This window comes from Bactrocera tryoni, chromosome 1 (genome assembly GCF_016617805.1).
Source record: "Bactrocera tryoni isolate S06 chromosome 1, CSIRO_BtryS06_freeze2, whole genome shotgun sequence".
In the NCBI taxonomy this organism is placed as follows: domain Eukaryota; kingdom Metazoa; phylum Arthropoda; class Insecta; order Diptera; family Tephritidae; genus Bactrocera; species Bactrocera tryoni.
Genome location: NC_052499.1, coordinates 1,287,885 through 1,301,873, shown reverse-complemented (window position 1 = coordinate 1,301,873; position 13,989 = coordinate 1,287,885). Strand labels below are relative to the sequence as shown.

The 13,989-nt window shown below is 38.8% G+C and overlaps 1 protein-coding gene across 3 annotated transcripts in view; it reads left to right on the top strand.

The window, feature by feature from the left end:
- Window positions 1-13,989, top strand: part of LOC120770974 (furin-like protease 1) — a 264,355-nt gene that overhangs the window by 139,762 nt on the left and 110,604 nt on the right. For all 3 annotated transcript variants that reach the window (XM_040098713.1, XM_040098722.1, XM_040098730.1), the window contains one exon: window positions 11,256-12,219. In XM_040098713.1, coding sequence (XP_039954647.1) covers window positions 11,485-12,219 — 735 coding nt within the window. In that variant the 5' untranslated portion in view covers window positions 11,256-11,484. The remainder of the gene's footprint in view (window positions 1-11,255; window positions 12,220-13,989) is intronic.

The window sequence follows — 13,989 nt, the reverse complement described above, 5'->3', positions numbered from 1 at the left end:
CGTTACGGTGAATGGCGATCGCTATCGTTCGATGCTAACAAACTTTTTGTTGCCAAAAATGGAAGAACTGAACTTGGTTGACATGTGGTTTCAACAAGATGGCGCTCGCGATTCTATGGCCATTTTGAGGGAAAACTTCGGAGAACAATTCATCTCAAGAAATGGACCCGTAAGTTGGCCACCAAGATCATGCGATTTAACGCCTTTAGACTATTTTTTGTGGGGCTACGTCAAGTCTAAAGTCTACAGAAATAAGCCAGCAACTATTCCAGCTTTGGAAGACAACATTTCCGAAGAAATTCGGGCTATTCCGGCCGAAATGCTCGAAAAAGTTGCCCAAAATTGGACTTTCCGAATGGACCACCTAAGACGCAGCCGCGGTCAACATTTAAATGAAATTATCTTCAAAAAGTAAATGTCATGAACCAATCTAACGTTTCAAATAAAGAACCGATGAGATTTTGCAAATTTTATGCGTTTTTTTTTTAAAAAAAGTTATCAAGCTCTTAAAAAATCACCCGATATATCCCTAGACTCAATATAAAGTTTTAAAAACCGTAACCAAAAACAATAAGAACAAATAAAAGTTTAAAAACACTTCACGTGCAACGCCCTTTCATAAAAGCGTAACAATTATGGCACATAACAATACGATGCAAGCGGCCCCTAAAAGTATGCAACAGCAAACAATAGCCACTTTTGTATGCATCCGACTGGTGCTTGTTATCGTGCGCGAGTAAGGCCTTAAACGCAAGCTGTCGCGGAATCGAAGATAAAACACACCATCGGGTGCCAAACAATGGCAGCTCCATTCTGCTACAGCCGCAGACAGTATGTAAAATGCACTCAGCTCCCGACAACGCGAATCCATAATAAAAAACGACCGCTTACATGCGCGCCGAATTGCCTACTTGTCAGCGCCAGTAACCGAAGCGGGAAGAAACCGCTGCCGGCTGAAGCAGCGCTGTCGGCTGATGCACGAAAATGCTCCCTTGGAAATGGTGAAAATAGCGAAAAAATTTACCATAAAATGCGGCAAGATAACAATTGGGAACGCATGATGCCTAAAAGCATGCAAATATACATTTATTTCTTGCAGAAATTATGGCAAAAATTTGCGACCGGAGCTAGCAAAAAATGCATTTGAGTGATGTTGAAAAACTGGCGCAGACAAGCTTCTGAAATTTTCAGGCAAATTTCTGATTAAGTTGCCAATGCTGAATATTATAAACAAAACTCAATCAATTGTGTGGTGGGTTTGTTTTCTTTACATATCTGCAAGTTACAATAATCCCTCCAAATAAATTTATAGAAGTATAATTTTCGGCCACAAAATATTTGACACACAATATGGAGTACAAAAACATGGCAGACATAATGGCGCATTTCCATGATTTACGTCTTTCACAGAATAAGTGAGACTCGTGTGTTGTTTTCAAGTTACGAAGCGAACTGATAATTGGTTTCAATTGCGCTTAAATGATAACGGCACTTACAATATGAGTACGCCATCACTTTTCATAATTGCTGTGACGGGTTTGAAACGTCGATGTTGCAGCCATCCTACGCTGTGACTAACGCAAATGGTGCGAAATGCTCTGCATGCACTTAGGCGTGTACTCTTTCCTACCATACTTTAATGCCTGAGTTATTGATGTTGTAAAGGTTTGCGTTTTTCAGCTAACAGGACATTTTTTCAGAGCTATCAAATCATTTTGTATTGTTTTTGGTAAAAAACGCACATGTGTATACATACATATATACATATAACCCTGTTGAGCGGGTATAAGAGTGGCTTTGTATGCAAAGCTTGATTTGCGTGAGATTTGTGTAATTGCGTACGTGCGTGCGTGCTGGCGTGCGTACGTGCGTGAACTCATTGCGGGGCTTTCTAGTAGCTCCTCAAATCCTCGAACTTGCTTTTTCTGTTGCACGTCGTGGTTTGTGATGTTTTACTGTTGATTTAACATCTATTGCATTTATTGTTGCCACAAATCAATTGGCACTACCGAGCATTGTTTACATGGTAAATACAGCACGTTTAGGTACACACATGAGAGCTCATTTATACAAAACAATGCGCATTTTTTCGCTTTTTCTGAAAACGACATCGTGTTCGCAACCTTGTTGCTTTAATTGCGGCTTCGTATCCGGCAATGGATACCAAAATATTACCCGAGGCTGACTGCGGTGCGGTTGCATTAAAAATAAAATAATTGAATCAATATTTGAATTGCAATTTTTTATTTATTCTATAGTCCTAAATACAGGATTAAAAAATAAAAGCAAATCACCAAACTTTCGGGTTGGAAACAAATAACAAGTAAGAAAGTTCGGATATTTATTCATTTCGGACATTTTATGTATACTCTTGCAACTTGCGAAGATCAAAGCAAGGAAACAGAGGAAAACCAGGTGTTTGAAATGTATTCTTAACTCAGAACTCGATTTCTATTGAACTAAAAAATGGGAGCCAATGTCAGATAGTCGCAAATGAATGCCAATTACCCCATTAGTTTGCATTGAGCCACCGCGAACCAGACACCTTGCACGTACCGTTTTAGACTGTGTAGGTCTTTGCACAAAAACGTTGTATCAAAAACTATACGAAAATTAAAAAATACAGAAAAAGTTTCCCAAAAATAATTAATAATCCTAGAATAGAGCTGCATGACTTACATAAGTGTCAAGGAGATTGAGTTATATGTATGTATATGCAATTTATATACCTATTTACATAAGTCTACTACATTTTTATGTTTGTTTGCATCGCCGGGAACAGGAAATTAAGTTGGTATTAAAAATATAACAAACAGAAGAAATCAATCATATATTCAGAAATGAAACTGAAACTGTCAAGAAAGCCTTTGCTTTGATATATAAAATAAACGAAAATGTAGTATACGAACACTTGCATCTGTTCATCAATATTTATATACATGTGAATATTTTATAATCTGCTGGTCATTTGTGCTTTTGCTTAATCCTTTTTTCAATTCACTCAATTTAAGAGGCTCTCACTCGTATGCAATGAGCGAACAATGTATTTTACACATACAAAGCACTGCAAGTTGCATAACCGCCATGGAGGTTGAGTGACCACTGTGTTAGTGCCGCATACGCCCTGTTGTACCGAAAGTACTCAGTTTTGTATTTACAAATATGTTTAGGTTGAGTGATACCGATGATAAAACAAAAATGGAAATCACAATCAACATATCGTTCTTGTTATATCCTTCTAATCTCTCCTTTCTCTAGTAGCGCATTCATTAGACCCTCGAAACTCGAAAGTCCAACAAGCAGTAAAGTTAAAAAATATCTTTTATAATTCTTAAAAATTATCGATTATTTAATATTATTTAGTGATGAGGCCATTTCCCAACGCGAAAACAATCCAACAACTGCAGGTATGAGCTTTTTTCTAGTAGGTCTGATACAGTTACATCGGCTACAGGCGAGTTCACCAACTAGTACAAACGACAGCAATAAATTAGCATACCGCTTTAATGGCATCTAGTTTATCTCCGCAGGCCATCAGTATTGGCACATACATTCATATACATATGTATATAGTATAAGCATATGCACGCATGTATGTGTGGCACGCACATGAAATTCTTAATTATAATAAATATTAATGCGCGCGCAAGCAAATAAACAATGGATAGCTGAGTATACGCTCACATAATAATACGCGCAATAGAATGAGTAATTTCCAAATAAATTGAATTGTTGGGCAAGCGTGGGTCCATGAAATATTAAACGCGCAATTTACCCACCTCGCTGGAAGCTTTGGCTACATTTGTTTGCTCGCCGCCAGATATTCAACATTACTTGCATTTGGGTGTTCATTTACCTGATCTTTTCCCCGTTGGCCGCCATTTTTATTTGCATTTGGACAACCAGCGTTATAGCCCGGTAATGGAGGTGGGTTCATAGTGTATATGCTATTGATTTTTCAAGATTGCGCTCTCGATTTGTTCGGAAATTAACAGTTTTCACATAATTGAATGGAATAAAGAACTTCATTTGCATTTTCCACTGAAAATGTTATGCTCGTATTCATATTGAAATCAGTCAGTTATGCCAAGAATGAAGAAAGGTTAGTGCGTTTGTGCTGGGGTGGGAAGAGTGCGTATGTGTGTGAACATATAAGTGTATGATATGTTTAGATCCCATAAATTCATGCCACGAACAGTTAAGTGCCAGGAATTTTACACGAGGTTTCAAATTTTTAAAAAACTAAAAACATGATTTTTTTTTAATCAAAAAAGGGCATATTTTTTTATATGTTCTGTCAAAACGGTGTCATCGGTGGTTCACGACATGACACGAAAAGCTCATGTCGAACTCATTACACCAGTATTGTGATCAGAGGTCTTTAAGACTTATTAGCTATCCATTGTCTACAAGGTTGTTATTGCGGTTCATCTCGGGATATTTCAATTTCGATCGAATTCTTTACATGTATCTCCAAGAAGGAGATGCTCCGCATATGCTTTCGGTTCGATTACAATCGGTTTTAAATAACATATTTGAATATACTTATTTCTAAAAGAATGCCTCTTCAAAATCAATATATTTTGACTTTTTTTGTAGCAAATTTAACATGTTTTTCAGTTAAAAAACCGCATTCAACACAAAGATTTTTCACAGCCATTTTTCGCTTATATTTTTCTCATAGCTCCGTTCGTTGGTCACGAAATAATATTATAAAATAAATTACGACAAATGTATTAATTTCACGCGTGAACCTTAATGTTTACGGTGTCACTCAAGCCGCCAACAAGCACTCTCTCTTCCCAACACTCTCTCTGACATATTCGCGCGGCTTCCGTCGTCTCGTTTGATCGCGTCGTCATGCCTTGACTTAAGTTTTGCCTCAACTCGAGTCTAGGTGAAACTTTTCAGCTGCAGGCTACACACACGCGCACACATACATGCATATGCAGTTTATATGTTTCACACACCGTATGTTATTGTGTGCGTAACTCTGATATGAATATATTTGATGTTTTTGTTTGAGCTTTCGCTCACATCGGGCGCTGGCTGTCAGTGGCGTTGAAGAAACACACACACACACATTCAAATACATTTGTATTTGTATAAGTACAATTATTTACAAGTTCACTTTTGGCTTATTCTCCTGCGGCATGCAGCTTTTAATTTGGGGGTCTGCATCCGCCCACGCCCGCTCGGCCCGGCAGCTGCGTCGCTAAAACTTTGCTGTTTCAAAATTGGACTGTGTTGCCTTCATGAGCGCTGCTTTGCGAAAGTTTTTAACGAGCTCATATTTGCCTTTGGGTGTCAACAATTTTTGCTAAGAAAACAAACGAGATCTTTCCTTCGAACTGAAAGATGTGGAACAAAAGAAACGTGCAGCAAAATACAAAGTACAGTCTTATTAGTTATCTTATTACGGCGGCTTTGACTTTTGGCTTTGCTTTGAGCCCAAGCGAGATTAGCGTTCCGAAAACTTGATTATAAAATTAACCAGCGAGTCAGAAATAACGTTTTCACCCATACATATGCAGACACATGTGTGTTCATGGTATACAATGAATGCGTATTTGTATTGCATGTGTGTGTGTGTGTGTGTTTTCTTTAGTTATTTTGAGCTTGGAGCCCCATTCGCTCTGCTCGCCGTCATAAATTATTCGTCCCCGCAACTATTTCCTTTGCTTTATGTAAATATTTGTCCGTTTCCACCGTTAAACGCATAAATTACTCAAAATTCCGCCAAAGGGTTATGAGATTTGCGATATGCATTTGCAAGTATGTGTCTGCTTGTATTTGTGGAAGCAGATAATCTCTGCGCCCTGCAGTATGCTTTTGTAAGCATACAATGACGGCAAACGGATAATGTAAGTGAGCCATTCATTGAGAAATCTCCCGCAAACTGATTACGGTATATGTTTTAGATAAACATCATTTAGAGGCCTTAAGGCTGACTTACAATTTAAAGATTAAAGTTGTTTAAAAACTTGATTTATTTCGTTTGTACTTGCATACCTTTACGAAAATCGTGAAGGAGATGCTTCAAAGCTGTTAACTTTTAAAAATTATGTAAAAATAAAATAAAAATGTGCCTGCAAGGATTGAAAGTGCATGCATTTCCGAAATGAATTTCTCAACACGCTCAAGTGCTCCCAGGAATATGCTTCATTGAATTTAGAAATTTCAACAGCCGTAAGCTTTAATTAAAAGTACAGCCAGGAGCTTTTATAAGAAAATTTTAAAATAGAAAGTAAAGTTGTATTAATTTTAAAACGGTAAGTTCATTACGTAGTAAATCTGTTGGGTTTACACATAAATGCTTCTGGCTAAATTTTGACGAATTGTATGCATTTGCGCTTGTTTATGCGTGTGGACAAGAGATGCACAGGTATGAGTTGTTTCAAGAGAACTATTATCTATGCACCTTGCACTTGAGTTATTTTCTGTGCTGCTTCAAGTGCATAATGCACGCATCACTTTCTACTTTGTTCGCCAAAAATTCACAACGACGTGTGCAGCGGGACAAAGAGCTGATAACAATGCCTTTTAGGCGCACATTGCCTCATGCCAAACCCACCTGACCAAATATAAAGCAATCTTGGAGATACCGTTACACTGTTTTGTTTTCATGAACAATAGTCGCGTGCGCGCCTACAAATATGCAACATAACAATACAAATGCCTTGTTTCAATACGTTGCAAGTATGTGGGTGTGTTAAAGCGGTTCGGTGGGCCGAAATAAATTTTAACTTTCGACAATGGGACAGACAGTAGTATGGCAAGCTGTGATATGCTAATTGCTGACATATTTGTGAGCGCATGACTAAACTTCAATCAACGTGTACAAAAGCTGTCAGCACCCATTAAAAGCCAGTTGAACACACACAGGCACACACGCAATTACACATTTGCATTCGGACTGAGTTAGTGTGGTGGTGTGTGTCTGCATTTCAAGTGTTCAAAACAAAAGCACGCCATTTGGTTGTTACTTCTGACGTGCGCTTAGAACTATGATTCGTGTGTGTGCCACATGTGTGCGACTCTTTGCTGCAAAATAGGTTATTTTTTGCACCCAACAATATGCTTTGATGCGCAGCGTTAAAAGAATTTTTTCCACTAAGTTTTTTTTTTTTTGTTTTTAGGTTGTAGTAAACAGTTTGGCGTGATTTTTAACGCCCGTTTCTGTTTCAGTTAACTCTGTCCTTTGTGACTGTCCAGTTAGACAAACGTCGAAACATTGTGTGAAAAAGTTTCATTTTAGCAAGGGTTACTTTGAGCATTGCAGCACGAGATCAGAATCATAAAGCGCTCGCTTAGGGCATTGATGCCACAATGCCACAACAGTTTGACACGGATGTCTATGCTTAATTCGGGCTAGAGCAGTGAAAAACATAGTTAGCATATGCTTGTACATATCTTCCGGTCAATGCACGAACTAAAATAATTAAACAATAAAAGAAATGAATTAATTTTCAAAGTCTGATTGTGTACAATAACCGCTATAATATGCTGCGAGCATGTCTCTGTCACATTTGGTCATATCATTTACGGGATGACTTTTACTCATTACTGTCTGAAAACACACAGTCACTACGCCGGCTGGGTCAAGGTCATACACCAAGTTCGTTTCTTCATGTACATATGTACGCCTTGTGCGCCCAAACTGCCACAATCCGCTTTATTTCATTTTTCCACTCCGCCTTTGCACTTCTTTCAGCGCGTAAGCATACTTTGTTTGCATTGCTGACGTTTTGTGGTTTGTTTGACATTTGCCTTTTCAACTTAAATAAGTGCTCTTTCGTGTCGCCATGAATACATTCATGCACCTCTTACACACCTATTTACAGATGGTATGGGACATGAAAAGTACCCAACAAACCATTTTGGGTAATGCCGATAAGCTCAAATGAAGAGCCTTCATCTTCCGCATCTCAATCATCAGAGGGTTAAATTCCAAGCTAAACTGTTTTTGGTAAAACCCATATTCATGCAATTTTTAGTAGTTGTCGTCAGAACAATACATTATATTGTACTTACTCAATAGCGATAAACTTTTCTACAAAAATCGGTTTTTCTAATAAAAATTTTCAGAATTTTTTAGAAATGTTTTGTGGTGTTTAATGGGTGTTTATAAGTGTGTCGGTGTTGTCTCTAGGCTACACACTCCCCCCTCTGTCTCGTTCATTTGCTACTTTATACTTACTTTGTTGGCTTTTTTCTCAGTTTTTTATTTTTTTGCTGCTTTCTCTCTCGTAATTTTCCCTATGAAAGTATGCCACCACTCGCATGTATGCCCCACTGTTACTAACACACATGTTCTCTACTTGTATGTGCGAAGCATATCATAAGTGCGAATAATTGTCAAACTTAAGTAGTTTTGAACTTTGACATGAAGCCTGACTTGAGTGGTGCTTTGACTGCTTTTGACATTGCATACTCACACTTAACATGCATGCGCCTAGCCACGAAGCGCCTCTCAACACACACATACAAATGTGTAAGTATTAAATGTAATAAGTTTGGTCAGCTGCAAAAAAGCTTTTTCTCCAATTTATCCGCTTAAAGTCCTTCATTTATTAGCTCTGTGAGTTTGTCATCGGCGCAAGTTGTCAGCATATGCTCAGCTGCTTTTGTAGGCAAAGTGACAGTAACGATGACAGCAAGTGTGCTATTATATTATTATTTTCGCAGGGGAGACGCCATGTAGTAGTTGCCTGATGTTTGAAAGGTGTTCATTATTAAATGTACATATCGTCACCTGAAATGCAAAATAACGTAACAACATTTTCGAAAATTTACAGTGGCGTGAATGAAACACGAAAGAAAAGGGAACAAGAGTGAAAAAAAAAAATTTTAATATTGGTTAAAACTGGTTCATATATGAGCGCAGTATCTGAAAATGTTGGACATATGTAATATTATGTATGTAATTTGAAGTAGTGAATCGTAATCAATAAGATACTCAATTTCGAATTTTTTGATGATACGTTATTCTGCATTTTAGGTGACGATATATTCTTTTATTAAAATAAACTTGCGTTTTTACGAGTGAAATATATTCGTTATTTAAAACTACGCTACGCTGGCGAGGTCATGTTGTCCGAATAGAAGAGCACACTCCAGCTCTGAAAGTATTCGACGCAGTACTACCTGGCTGCACTTGATATCCCGAGTTGGCGCCAAATTTTGAAAGGAAGAAAATGACTGGCGCTGTTGTTAACTCAGCTATAACCGCGTAAGCGGTGCCCACGCCCTCAAAGTTGAAGAACAAAGACAAAATGGAAATTTTAGCTCTCGAAAGACAATTTTTTTACCCTAAAGACAACTTTAAAAAGTTGTGGCTGGCGACCAAAGCTAATTAGTAGAATATTGTGACAACAGCGCCATTTAGCGGAGAAATATTATTAAGGAATCCCATTAAAAGAAATAATTGCGTAATGTACTAGAGCTTAACTTACCTGTATGTGTAGACCCAATAAATAGCAGAAACCATTCTATTTATCGCTTGCAATTGCAATGTACATATATATCTGACACTTTAATAGCCCAAAAGCAACCAAAGCAAGTCACCGACATATTGGGATTGACCGCCAAAGCTCCGTGGACAAGCAGGCCTGCACCTAAATGGCAAATAGTTCTAATTAAATATATGAAAGTATATGTGTAGCGATATATGTATATATGTATGTATGTGCATTTGCATTTCATGAGAGTTTATATATGCATAGATATATGTATATGATTTATTGATGCTTGACGACTATAAATGCTCAGGAAATGCAATCACCAAATATCGGATAAACCGACATTACCAGAGATAAGAGATAAGAAGTGTGGTTGTATGTGTGCGCATGATGGGCAAAGCGCAAGCGAATACAACAGATAATGGATACAGCTGGTAGCTGAATCCGTAATTTATTGTCGATCCTTTAATACTAAAGTTATACCAGTGTAGGGCGGGGACTGCGAAATTCGGCCTCTTATTATCAATGTGGTAAGCCAAGTTGCCGTTAGCCGTATTGATTGCTTCCATTTATAACAAATGGTCGGCCTCACAAGTATATGTAAAAATGTCAGCAGACTAGGACGTTGTCAATCAATATGTTTGATGACTTCAAAGGACATCATATGTTTTTCATGATAATAGACTACCGGCATACAGACGCTGATTCTGTCGGCTACATAGTTTCCCGATTACTTGTCATTCATGTCAGTTACGCTTGTGAACGCTTCGAGCGGCCGCTGCTGCAAATCTCGTTACTTAGCTGACAAGTGTCAAAATATGTAAACTAACAACTGTCACAACATGACAAATGATAAACACCACAACTACAAATACGCACAGCTTTGTACCCGCCCACCCGATTCCGCGCACTAACACAAATAGGAGAACGCATGAGCCCTTAGTACGGTTTAATAGCTTTGAAACTCCCTCCACATGGCACAAAGCGCCGCTCGTCATGTGATTTATAACTTCTGCGCTATGTCACTGTGACGGTTTGGCTATTTGACTGATAATTAAATTCCCTACTCCTTGGCTATCAGTCACGCCGCGGGCGCATGAAACCAGTCTGTGATTCTCTTCGGAGTATCAGCTAATTTATTTGCTAGTTTTTTACATTTACATATGTTTGTGTGTGTGTTTTCAATCTACTATATCTATACATAATTGTGTTTGTCTGTTACTGAGCGTATAGTGAATAGAACATATGTATCCAGATTAAGCTGACATATTTCACTTAGATAAATACAATAAATGTCTGTTGTTGACAGTTAGATTAACAGCAAATATTTGCTGAAGTGTTTCGTCTGCCAAGGCTTTCCGCAGCAGCAGGGAAATCGTGCGCAAAAGGGATACTCATTTCAGATTACAAAAAAATAATATATTGAATTAGTAAGCAATTAACTTGCAATAAATTTCGTTCACAAAGTGTTAGCTGCAATTTAAAATATTTATTAATAGCGATAATAATTTAAAAAAATTCAAATAAATACCGCAGACCATTTTACGTGGAATATTTACGAGATTCCAATAACCGAAGGCTGTAATGCTTTCTCTGAAGAAATTGTAAATAGCTGTCATATAAACTGCCCGATCGAAAATATGCTATAAAAAATGCTCCTGTGTAGGGTGCTTCGGTGTTGCCGAAGTTAACGTTTTTTCTTGTTTTGCATTTATTTTATTATGCAATTAGAAGTGTTTTAGAAACTTGTTATTATTTTTAATTGAAACTCGATCTCTCTTTTTCTTATTTCAGGCGAAGGTCAAATTTTACACGCTCCCTTCTGTGATCACGCCTCAGTACTCGTGTTTTATTGACTGCCAATGCAACTCTGCACATAAATATCAGTTGATTTTTTCCGAATAACCACGTTTAAACGAAAAACTAATAACAACAACAACAGCCATAACTTCAATCGGTAGTTCGGTGCGAAGGAGAAGCTTTCTCTATAAAGCAGCAATACCCTGCGGCCAACACACGCACAATGAAAAACGACGTCGTACGATGGAGTCCAGTGGCAAATGCACAAAGCGCCCGCGAGAGCACGCCAAACAAAAGCAAACCTTTTCCATCACTAAACGCCACGCGTGCGCACCCAAGCGCTGTGACTGCGCATGCGGCGTCCAATAGTGGTCACCTTCAACTCCAAAAGCAACAACAATATTGTGATACTAGTGCAAGTTTTCTTATTGCAACAAAACCAATAACAACAATAAAAACAAGTAGTTATTTAATAATTCCACGACAGCATAGCAAACGTAAATCCGAACTCGCTTCGTCATCCAACACACTGAGCAGACATTTTCAATCACAACAACGGCAAATACAAACAAACAATTCTCATCGCCGCCGGCAGCACGAAGTGAAAACGCGGACATTTGCTGCCTTGCATTTAAATAGGATTTTATTAAATTGTGTGCAATTGAATGTGTTTTTAGTGTTTTTGTTGTGTACTTTGAATGTCGGTTTCGTGATTGTGCCGAGCGTCAGCGCCGCCATCGTAAGCAACACGAGCGTGTTGCTTGTGGGTGGTGCGGTGAATGCGCTCGATGACGGTGCGACATACCAGCTGGACTATGCGGGGAGAGGAGACAGCGCGACAGACAGCGAGGGCGCGGCGGGGCATTATACCCACACCTGGGCGGTGCATATACAGAGCGGTGACGACGGCGTGGCCGATCAAGTGGCCCGAGATCACGGTTTCGTCAATATGGGCAAGGTGAGTGAGCACGTTCAATTGTTTGTGAGAAAATGAGTGCCCATTTGATTGTGGCGCCATTCTTTTTTGGGGAATTTATCATACAATATTCTTGCTGATATTCAGTACAGAAAACATAAACCAACGTTTTACTTATACAAGTTCATCCGTCCGTTCTCCTTTACTTCTAGTAAATGTATTATTTTTTCGATTTCCTTCCCATTTTCGCAATTCAATGAAGACCTTAGCTGTAGTTCTGAACTCATTTTGAATTCTCAGTAGTACTCAGGCCAATAATTCAAGAAGTCTGCAACAAAAAATCAGGTTAGCAAAATCGTGAATTATTCCGACCTATATGAATGGGTGTACTGGGCATAGTCATGCTTCCGGATAAGCAGTTACGCATACCCTGGAAAGATGAGCAAACCTTTTGTAAGATGCGGAAGCCAACCCATGCGGAGCTTGGGGTCAAGGCTAAAACACGCTGCCGGTAGTCATAAATAACCACATGCGGTAAGCCTATTTTAAGCCAAGTTTCCGTTTCTTCTTTTGAAGTTTTGTTTCTATATATTTTTATTTTCTTTTCTTACTTGTTCTAGTCATACAAAGGTGGCTTGTATAAATCAAACGACCGCGAAGCTAACAGATAACAATCCCTACCGTTTCCATATAACGGCATTTCTCGCAAATGCTTCTTCTTACAAGCCACATATGTATATGGAAAGCATTTACAGAAAATAGTAACGATTAGTTCTGTTAAGTTGTTCTTTGTTTAGCTGCTACCATTATTCATCACCATCCCTCCCAAAAAGTAATAAAAACAAACCTCAGAAGGATACCGAGCAGCTCCTCTCTCGTTCCTCATAAAAAGATAATCTGCATTTGAGTGTTTGCATGTTCCGTAATTCATAGAGTAAGCCATGACAATTAGCACCGCAAATCCAATGCCGCCTAACCATTCAAGCGCCTGGGGTATGACTACAAATTCGATTTCCAAAGCACACAAGTGTTGATGCCGGGCCCTGCCTTTGTCGGCAGAAGTGTGACACGGATGCGTTCATATACTTTTCTGATTATTCTCCTCTACTCACTTGTCATTGTCATGTACGCATATATCGTTTACTCTGCTCCTGCGCTGTAAATGCACTTTATTCTCCAATTCAGCCGCATAAAAATTATGCAAATTCCATCAAAAATTTATATTTTCTATTATATCAAGTATAAGCCTTGTAAGCCTTCAACGCTCGTTGCTCGCATAAATTACGCAGGGATTGTAGCCGTCAGAATGCGACTTCGACTGGCAAGCCAGCCAACCGACGAACCGACCCACCGTCCAACTTGGCAACTGAACAGCCAGCCAAGCAGCAAGCTGCAGTCGAGTGTAAGAAAATTTCTGCCTGCCTTTTTTTTACCACTTTCACTTCATCACTAACTACGGTTCTAGCTTCTTCATCCGCTTCTCCTTCTGCTTCTTCTTCATCTTCTGTGCTATTCTTGCACTTTATTTCTTGACACAACTAACTTTTTTGCCGTTGGACAAATTTCTATGTAGTAAACTTTGCCGCCTAACAAGATTATGCTGACTCGATGACTCAACGCACACATACTTACACACTTAGGAAGCATATCTGTAATACACACTACAAGCGAGTTTACACAGAGTATCATGAGCGCTGAGCAGAGCATTTATTTTGTATGCTTTGTATTTGCGCGTTCACATTTCCCCACACTTCACTTCTTCTTTGCGGCGCGAGCTATCGAAAAGCCGTCCGAAAGCAGACTTCTGCACAA